Source organism: Cinclus cinclus, chromosome 13 (assembly GCF_963662255.1).
Source record: "Cinclus cinclus chromosome 13, bCinCin1.1, whole genome shotgun sequence".
Taxonomy (NCBI): Eukaryota; Metazoa; Chordata; class Aves; order Passeriformes; family Cinclidae; genus Cinclus; species Cinclus cinclus.
In genome coordinates this window covers 21,193,465-21,203,239 of record NC_085058.1, presented here as the reverse complement: position 1 = coordinate 21,203,239, position 9,775 = coordinate 21,193,465, and the positions used below count along the sequence as shown (strand labels likewise).

At 57.4% G+C, this 9,775-nt stretch overlaps 1 protein-coding gene across 1 annotated transcript in view; it reads right to left on the bottom strand.

The window, feature by feature from the left end:
- Window positions 1-206: 206 nt before the first annotated feature.
- ADAMTS7 (ADAM metallopeptidase with thrombospondin type 1 motif 7) overlaps window positions 207-9,775 on the bottom strand; it is a 31,490-nt gene continuing 21,921 nt past the window's right edge. Inside the window, exons 21-26 of the mRNA XM_062501160.1 lie at window positions 9,550-9,624; window positions 8,055-8,207; window positions 7,155-7,328; window positions 6,642-6,788; window positions 6,399-6,558; window positions 207-370 (exon numbers count right to left, since the gene is read on the bottom strand). Of these exons, the coding sequence (XP_062357144.1) occupies window positions 207-370; window positions 6,399-6,558; window positions 6,642-6,788; window positions 7,155-7,328; window positions 8,055-8,207; window positions 9,550-9,624 (873 nt within the window). The remainder of the gene's footprint in view (window positions 371-6,398; window positions 6,559-6,641; window positions 6,789-7,154; window positions 7,329-8,054; window positions 8,208-9,549; window positions 9,625-9,775) is intronic.

The following is a 9,775-nucleotide window of genomic DNA, read 5'->3' as shown; positions in this document are numbered from 1 at the left end:
GTTCCCCTTCCCCCTTCGGTTCCCCGCTGGTTCCCAGGGCAGCGTGACCCCGGCAGGTCCTGCAGTGAGCAGGGGGCACAGGACATGTCCCACCCCACCAGCCCCGGGGATGGTTTGAGCACCTTTAGAGAACAGAGTCACAGAGCCTGGAGAGCCCCGGGCCGCGGCACAGCAGCCACACGGAGCTGGCCTTGGGGACAGCGCTGTCACCTCCGGGAGAGGCGCTGGTGGCCGCGGGGCGCTGCCAGCAGCCCGTGCTGGCGACAGCTCCGGCAGCACTGGGTGTGCACGGTGGGGAGGTGGCACCTGCCCAGCAGCCGCAGAGTCTGGCAGAAGGCGAAGGTCAGGCGGTCACGCTCGCAGGGGACACCTGGAGGGGAGGTAGGAGCACAGGAGGGTGTCAGAGGCAGCGTCACCACGAGCCCGATGTGGAAATGGCACACGAGATGATTGGCAAAGCTCCTTCCCAGCCCAAAGCGTGCCAGGATTGTGTGGAAGCCGGCAGTGGAAGGAGAGGCACGGGCAAAGCTCCCCCAGCTCAGAGCCCACCTGGGCACCTGTGGCATTTCCCATCCCCAGCATTTCCCATCCCCGCACCCGTGCTGCTGCCAGCAGCTCCAAAGCATCTCCCCAGGGCACAGGGCTGAGGTGCAGGACACAACCCCGGGTACTGACCCCTCCTGCCAGTCCCCAGCTATCCCCGGTGCCAGAAGAGCAGAGGAAAGGCCACAGTTCCTTTTTCTTTGAATTGTTTTGGTTATTTTGAGAACCTGCATCATCTGCTTCGCTTCCTGCAGGTGTCCTGCTGCCCTCAAAACAACTCTGGTGCTGCTCTGAGGACCTGAGGGCTTTGTTTTGGGAACGGCTGCTCCGGGGGCAGCCCTGGCTCTGCTGTGGGGGAGCACCAGGCTCAGCCCAGCAGCACAAAGTCACCAAATACACAGGTTTTATGTGAATACAAAGCTGCTTTGTTTGAATTTTTGATTTCCTCCTTCTCTACTTCATCTCAGAGCAAGGCACGACTCCTGAGCCTACAGCTTCTCACCCAGTGGTGTAAGACTTGCTTAAATTACATCCACTCAAAAACGAGCCTAAGCTTAAAACCCTATGATCCTGTGATTACAATTTTGTACAAGGAATTAAAATAAAGGACATCTTTTCTCTGGAAAAGGGCAGAGCTGATGCACTCTGGGGCCAGCCCCCCCTAAAGCTTTTCCCTGGGCACTCTCCATCAGGACCATGCAGAGCAGGGACAGAAACAGGGCAGAAATGGGATTTTCTCTTTCTCATGACACTTCTCTGCAGGGGAAATGTCGTGACTGAGCCAGGGGAGCTCTCACTGACCACTGCCCCCTGTCCTGTCCCCTCTGGAACAAAGCTGTGCTGAGGGAACGGCTGCTGCCCCCATTCCCACGGGATGAGCCCGCGGCCGAGGCAAAGGATGCAGCAGATGCAGAGCAGAGACTTTTCCCCCGGTTTGGGATTTCAGGCACAGCCCCCTCTCCCAGCCCAGCAATGAGGAGGTCACTACGCTGCTCTAAAAATTATTTTCTGTTTCAGCTGAGGTATTTCCTCCCTGCCTCCCGAGCTGCAGCTTTTTGTGCCTGGCCAGAGCGTCCCTGTGCCCCCAAAAAGCAATTTATCACTGCACTGCTGGATCCAACAGTGCTGACACAGTGGCATTCAGGGGATCCCATCTGCACATCACACCTCCAGCCTGGGGGCTCGCTCCAGCCCCTGCCTGCTGGCACACCAGCAGTGGATCTTCTTTCCCTGCTGGGTGAGATGAGAAATCCCTGCACAAACCAGCGAGGGCCGAGCCAGGAGTGCAGCACATCCCAGACCTGCTGTGAGAGCCACTGGGAAAAGGGAGGTGCTCGTTGGTGCGATGCTCCACGGGGCTGTCAGGATAACACTCCCTGCGAGCATCCCTGTGGCTCCACAGGGCATCCCCTGAACCCCCAGGGCCCTGCTGCACTGGGACATTGGAGCACAGGAACACAGGTGTTCCCTCCTAAAACACCTCAGGGGTGTCCCAGCACAGTGGGGATCAGCCTGGGTGCCCATGGATAGGTGGGAATGTCCTGGGCACTGCTGGGGGATGCTCTGTTGGACAGACCCTGCCCAGCCCCTCAATATTTTTAGCACTCGCAGCTTCCTAGAAAGTTATTTATGGATCCCAACCAAGCTGCCCCCTGCCTTCCTTGGAAAGAGCTGTGAAGGCTCACGCTGGGAGGCTGCTTTCCAGGCTTGGAGGGATGGCTTAGCCCTTTCCTGATCCCCTTCCAGCAGGTCAGCACCCTGGGCTCATCAGGAAGTTCCTGTCCCTGCACCGTGCCCAGGCAGCAGGGAGCCCACCCTGCCAGGGGTCACTGCTCCCTGAACACCTCCCGACCCACAGGGGATGGGATTTCTGTGGAAAATAGCAGGGATGATCTTGGGCATGGGGGAGAAGAGCCACCACCCTTGGCTGGAGGCTCTGCTGACCTTACCGGAGACCCCAAGGGTCCAAAGCCAAATGACCTCATGGATCATAAAATATCCAAATTGGAAAGGACCCACAGGGATCATCCAGGCCGAGTCCTGGCCCTGCAAAGGACACCCCCACAATCCCACCCCAGGCCTGAGAGCGTTTCCCAACACTCCCTGGACTCAGTGAAGTCAAGGGGAATCACTGAAGGTTTGAGTTCCCATCACCTCCCCAGATCCTGCTGCAGTCTCAGGGTGGATGTGTGCGGGGTCAGCCTCAGGTCTGAGCATCTTGGCTGAGCTTGTGATTCCTCCCTGGAATTTGGTCTTGGCCAAGGGAAGCTGTAATAAGCACTTAATTTGTCAGCTCTTCAGAGAGGGACCTACAGAACCCACCCAATTTTCATTTAATTATTTTCCTGCTATTTCTTTCTATTAACAATTTTTTATATAATCCTCACACTTCATTTGGACACACACACCATAAGTCCATGCCAAATTTTAGGCTAAAGAAATAGCTTAAAGCAGGGCTTTAAAAATCCAGGCTAAGTCAGCACATTAGAGGCTGAAAACCCCCACTTTTTTGGGGGCTGTTTTTTTAGGTCAGTGTGGAAGTCACTTTAAATTTCATTTAAGCCTCTGCCAGCCAGATCTAAGCTTTTACTTTTATTCCTGGGAAAAATAAACTTCCTGGAACACGTTTTGTAAAAACAAGGAAAGGTTGAGCTTGGAGCTGAGCTAGCAAATCCAGGGAATTAGGCTACTGACCTCTGGCCCTGGGGATGCTCTTGGAGCCAGGGCTGAATCTAACAAGTAAATGATCCCAGGGTCCTGCTCTGGGGCTGAGGTGCCTCCCTGTGGTCTCTGGTCAGCAGGGATGGGATGGGATTTGGGATGGGATTTGGGATGGGACAGGATTTGGATCAGACCTGCACAGACTGGCACTGACACAACCCCAGCTGGGAAAGTGGGAGAATCCCACAAACCCCACAGTTTTCAGGTGTCAGCCCTACTGCAGGTAACTTCTTTCTCCTACATTTTATCAAAACAGGGAGTCCTTTCCAGAGGATCCCTTTCCCACTGACTCCTGTTGTTAATTAGCAGTTAATTAATTGCTCTCCATGCCTCACTCAGCAGCACCTCCCAGCCTCACCACTTGGATAGGGATTTACACGCTCAAATGACAGAGAAAATTGGGATTTGCTGCAATTATTTCCCACATGGATCCCTTGTGGACGAACTCTGTGACTTGCAGAAGCATGAACAATTTAATTTCCTTGCCCAGAGCAAGCAGGAGCACCACGTTTAATTGCCAATTAATCCTGTGGCAAGTGGAAGTACAGCCAGCCCTGGATAACGAGCTGGCAAACGGGGGCAGTGGGACAGGGATGGGTGTCTGGGGCTGACCCAGAGTGGGCAGAGCCTTCATTCCTTGGGACCCCCAGGCACTGCTGCTCCTGGGACACAGGGCTGGGCTCCTGGGACATGGCTCTGTCCTGCTCCCAGAGGAACTGCACCACTTCATACACACTTGTCCCTGAGCCAGCCAAGTCCTTACCTCATCCCTTTGGAATTCCAAGCTGAGACACCTGTGGGACAGCCCTGTTTGCTGTTGGAGCCAAGAACCGGCCCCATCACCTGCCTGGGGCAGATTTGGGGAATTCAGGGACCTCCCTAGTATGAGATCTGGAGAAATGGGCACGAGGGAATTGATTCATTCCATGGCATGACCATGGTGAGCACCTGGGGCTGCCCTGCTCTGTCCTGGGCAGGGATGTGTCACCAGCACCAGGATCTGCCCAAAACCCATGTCCAGCACAGCCAGTACCCTGCAGTGAGCAGCTGAGTGACCAGCTCCATTCACGCCCTGCCTCCTCCTCCAGTACACAGCAATTCCCACTTTTCTGGTTTGAATCTGTCTGATCTGCTGCATAAACTGCTGCAGGTTACTCCAGGCCCTCATGCAGACCCGGGGTTCACGATTTCCTTCCCAAGACACCATAAACAACTCCCAGATAGAAGTCCCCAGCCTCTGGAGCACCACTCTGAGGCACTGGGGTGCCCACGGCTCCAAAGCTCCCAGGAGCCATCTAAGGACACACTCACAGCTGGCTGCAGCTGCAAGAAAACAGCCACATTCAAAAATAACCTTGGTGGAATCTTCAATGAATTTATAACCTGGCAACAGCTCAAGGCTCTGGTTCTAATTAATCCTCCTTTAATTGAGGAGCTGATTGCTGTGAGATGTTTGTTTGTGCTTCCTCTGCTCCGTCTCTGCTCAAAATCCATCTGATAATGGTTTGAACATTTAAGCCCTGCTAGGGTTATTGGCACTATTGTGGTCCAGTGAGGACATGGCCACTCACAGACCCAGCCCTGGTTCTGCTCATGCTAGAGGAGGGAGAAGCTCCTCATGTTCCTCACAAAAACATGGATCACTCCAGCCTGAATCAATCTTGTGCAGTAAAGATCCTTCAGAGCACAGGAAAGGGCTGGAGTTACATTTATGTCTTTCTGGGAGCCATTGCCTGTGCATTTACACATCTGGGATTTCCTGCCATGTGAAAGTTTTGTTCCCCTTCATGCTTTGGCTGGAAACGTTTGTATTTCCAAGAGGCGTTTCCTGCCCTGGGTTGCAGCCAGAGCATTTATGTCATTTTCGATCCAGGATTTTACCATTTATTTGTGTGCTTCCTACACATCTCAGTGGTTGTTCTGGTCCAGCCTTGGCTCTACAGCTCTCATCACCAAGCCTGGCATGGAAATTTTCCCCTGACCAAAACAGCCGGAATTGCAAATCGTGTCTTGAGCAGGGCTGACTCATCATTTCCAAAACGCTGGAATGCCCCGTGGCCCTGCAAAGGCTCCAAAAAGGAGCAGATTAATAGCTAAGAACATCCTGATGGCCAGCACTGCCAGTGCCCAAATCCCAGTTAAGCAGAGCCAACGCTCCTGCTGGTTCTGGAATGGGTGTTAGGAGGAACACGCTGGGCATGGGATAAACAAAAGCAGCTGCAAGGCTGGAAGGGGAGTCCCAGGCTGCAGAGGGGACCCCAGGGATGTGTACAGCAGCCATGGATCTGGCTCCTCCACCCCAGGCACTGCTGCCCCCCTGCCCCACCTCGCAGCCCTCCCTTTGTCCAGTAAACCTCCTGGAGGTCCAAAAATACCTTCTGGGCAGCCAAAGAGCTTTTCTTCTGCACGGACACATTAAAAAGATAAAGCTGATAAGTGACTGACATGCTGATATCAGTGACATCTAATCCCTCATTATATTGCTTTTCTGCAAGTGCTGTTAACCCCTGCAGTCCCCAGATTTCTGTCTCTCAGGGAACTGCCTGTGCTTGGGATGCATCTCTGTGAGTGGAAGAGGTAGAGGAAGCCAAGTGAGTGCCCTGGTGTGGCCAAGCAGCCGGGGCAGGTAAATGGCAAACAGGTTAAAATGGGGCTGGCTCCCTGGAGCACCTGCTCAGACACACCTGAAAACGCTGGAGAACTGCTCCTTTATTCCATTCTCTGATGCTGGGCCCTGCTTGTTTCACAGTTCTCGTATTCTGGGATTTTACCATTAAACAGCCTCCTGAGAGCTCCATTACTGGTTATTCCCCTCTGCCCCCCCCCCTTTCCTGAATGCCCTGTTGCCTCTGGCTGGGGTCCCTTCACCCCATAGCCCACAGGGTCCCTCAGCGTCCCTGTGCTGGGTGACACTGCTGACTCCAACAAGCACATCCCAGCTCACATCCGTGCCAGCAAAACCCTGCTTGGCCCCTGAGGGACGGATGTTCTGGACATTTATAGACAGTTCTAACATTCCCACTTAATTATCAATTAGCCAAGTCAGCCTTACACAACCCATGTAGGAAACACTTGCCCCACCTCCCCACAGACTCCCCACATCATTTTCCAGACCGGTTTTGCCTGCTGCTCACCTGGCTCGGAGCTCTCACAGTCCTGGGGGTTGCACTTCTGGGTGCTCTCTGGCCACGGCTCGTGGTCACACAGGCTGCTGTCCTCCTCAGCCACACCTGTCCTGGTGTCCATGCACTTCACCTGGCGCCGCTGGATGCCCCCTCCGCAGGGAGCCGAGCACTGCGGGAGCAGCACGGGGCTCAGAGTGCCACCCTGGGCAGAAGGCTGGCATCCCCCCTCTGTCCCCTGCAGGTGGGACTCACCTGTCCCCAGGAGCCCACCACCCAGGTGGTGCAGGGCTGCGTGTTGCAGGGCCGGGTGCTGTTGGGTCTCGATGTCTCCTCGCAGCGTCCTGGCTCCGGGCACGTCACCAGCCGCGCCTGCTCCCCGCCACCACACGGCTCTGAGCACTGCAGGACAAACCCAGCCAGATCCCTCAGCCCCTCTGCCCTGGACACAGCTGGGGGTGCTCACCTGGAGACCTCAGAGCCTCTTCCAGGGGTCAAAGGGGTTCCAGGAGAGCTGGAGAGGGACTGGGGACAAGGGATAGAGGGACAGGACACAGGGAATGGCCTCCACTGCCAGAGGGCAGGGATGGATGGGATATTGGGATGGAATTGTTCCCTGGGAGGGTGTGGAGCAGCTGGGATGAAATTCCCAGAGCAGCTGCGGCTGCTCCATTCAAGCTGGACTGGACTGGGAGCAGCCTGGGGCAGTGGAAGGTGTCCCTGCCACGGCAGGGGCGGGATGAGCCGGCCCCCCTGGGCAGCCCTTACCTCTCTCCAGGAGGATGTGTACCAGGGCAGGCACGGCGAGCTCTGGCAGGGCAACTGTGCCGGGGGCTGGGACAGCCCAGCCTGGCAGTGGAACGGCCGCAGCAGCCGCTGGTCCCTGGTGTCAACACAGTGAACGTCCCGGACCTTGGTGCCACCACCACAGCTCCTGGAGCACTGGGGAGGGACACAGCACCACGGTGGGGAAGGGCAGCATGGCCAGTGCAGGGGCAGTCGCTGTGGGCAGGGCAGTGACCCCAGGGACACGCTCTGCTAGGCTGGGTTGAGTTGACACTGCACCTCCTTTGCCCTGTAGCTCTAGACCAAGCTGGAGCACAGTGTGTGCAGCACTACCACCCCTCTGAAACCAGCTGGAACAACAACAGTCTTTACGCCTTACAGAGCTGATGATCACAAGGAATGGTGACCACACAGAGCAAGGAGGGCTATTCCCCACCACCAAACCTACTGAATTCACCCAGCAGAACTGCAAACACCCCCTGGCAGTGCGGAGTGGCCAGAACATTGTCCAGAGACTGATAAATCACAGAATCACAGAATGGTTTGGGATGGACCTTGAAGAGCACCTTGTTTCCAAGCCCCTGCCATGGGATTCCCCCTTCTAGACCAGGCTGTCCACCCCACCCGACCTGGCCTTTCATCAAATCACTTTGTTTAGCTTTTGCAAATTCCTGACTTTTTCACCAGCCCAAGAGGAAGAAAAATGAAAATACTGTGGGATGAGCAGTTTAAACCCCGTGACAAGTGCAAACCTTTACCTGCGTGAGCCACAGGGCAAGAACCCTCCCCAAGAGCAGCTGCGACCGCACGCCCGCCTTGTCCCGTGGGTTTTGGGGACCCTCGTGGGATTTGGGGACCCTCCCTCCCCGCAGCACCCCCTACCTTGCTCCAGGTGCCCACACGCCAGGCCGAGCAGGGTCTCAGGGAGCACCTCCGGGCAGGGACCGGCCTGTCGGCCTCGGCACAGCCGCCATCGCTGCCGCCGCTGCAGCGCACCGGCCTCCACACGGCGCCCAGGCCGCACGTGGCTGAGCACTGCAACGAGGGACCTGCTGTCCTGCACCCTGCATCCCCCTGCCCTCCATCCCACTGCCCTGACCCCGCTGTCCTGCACCCTGCATCCCCCTGCCCTCCATCCCACTGCCCTGACCCCGCTGTCCTGCACCCTGCATCCCCCTGCCCTCCATCCCACTGCCCTGACCCCGCTGTCCTGCACCCTGCATCCCCCTGCCCTCCATCCCACTGCCCTGACCCCGCTGTCCTGCACCCTGCATCCCCCTGCCCTCCATCCCACTGCCCTGACCCCGCTGTCCTGCACCCCTGCATCCCCCTGCCCTCCATCCCACTGCCCTGACCCCGCTGTCCTGCACCCTGCATCCCCCTGCCCTCCATCCCACTGCCCTGACCCCGCTGTCCTGCACCCTGCATCCCCCTGCCCTCCATCCCACTGCCCTGACCCCGCTGTCCTGCACCCTGCATCCCCCTGCCCTCCATCCCACTGCCCTGACCCCGCTGTCCTGCACCCTGCATCCCCCTGCCCTCCATCCCACTGCCCTGACCCCGCTGTCCTGCACCCTGCATCCCCCTGCCCTCCATCCCACTGCCCTGACCCCTCTGTCCTGCACCCTGCATCCCCATACCCCTGACCCCCAGCTCCACACCTGGCCAAGGACAGAGCCCACTGACTCAGGGACCCTCCATCCCCACAGCCCTGACACTGCACCCCTCCATCCCCACAGTCCCAACCCCCAGCTCTGCATCCAGCCACGGAAGGACCCTGCTGACCCAGGGACCCTCCATCCACACAGCCCTGACCCCACTGCCCTCCACCCCACAGCCCCCCAGCCCTTACCTCCTGCTCTGCATCCCCACAGCCCTGACCCCCAGCTCCACACCCAGCCAAGAATGGAGCCTGCTGACCCAGCACAAAGGTCCCTGGGACTCAGCTCCTGCCTCTTCCAGGGGCACTGGGAGGGTGTTGGGTGAACTGGGGCTGTGGGATGATGTAGGGAGAGGACTCTCCCTTCTAAGCAACCCCACACAGAGCAGGCAGTGCTCAGCCCAGGGAAGGAGGAGAAACACTGCTCCTCCAGAGCCCACTGCAGTTGTTTCTGCTCTGGGTGGGATTAACCCTTCCTATCCCTGTTTGCTCAGTGTTTGCTCCCAGGAGGATTCTCATGGCCAGAGCTGCCCACGGCATGGGGGGAAAAGGGGCAGCACCCTGAGGCTGGGGGTGCCTTTAGCTTCTCGTTACCAGCTGTTTCTTAATCAGCACTAATGACCCTAGACACTGACTGCTGCCAAGAGCCAGCCAGGACAGGACAGGTCTCACATCCACACCAGTCGTGTCGCACTGCTCATGGCACTCACCACGTACCTCACTCCAGTTCCCGACCTCCCAGCTCGGCTTGGCAGTGGCTGATGGTGGAAGCAGAGCCTCCTCCTCCTCCTCCTCTTCCTCCTCCTCTTCCAGCCTCTTCTCCCAGAGCGGGGGAGGCAAAGGGGGAAGCTGGGACAATTCGTGTCCCCTGTCACTGGAGGCAGATGTCCCTGGGGGTGTCCATGTCCCTGGGGGTGTCCCTGCTGAGGGCTCCCTCGCTGCA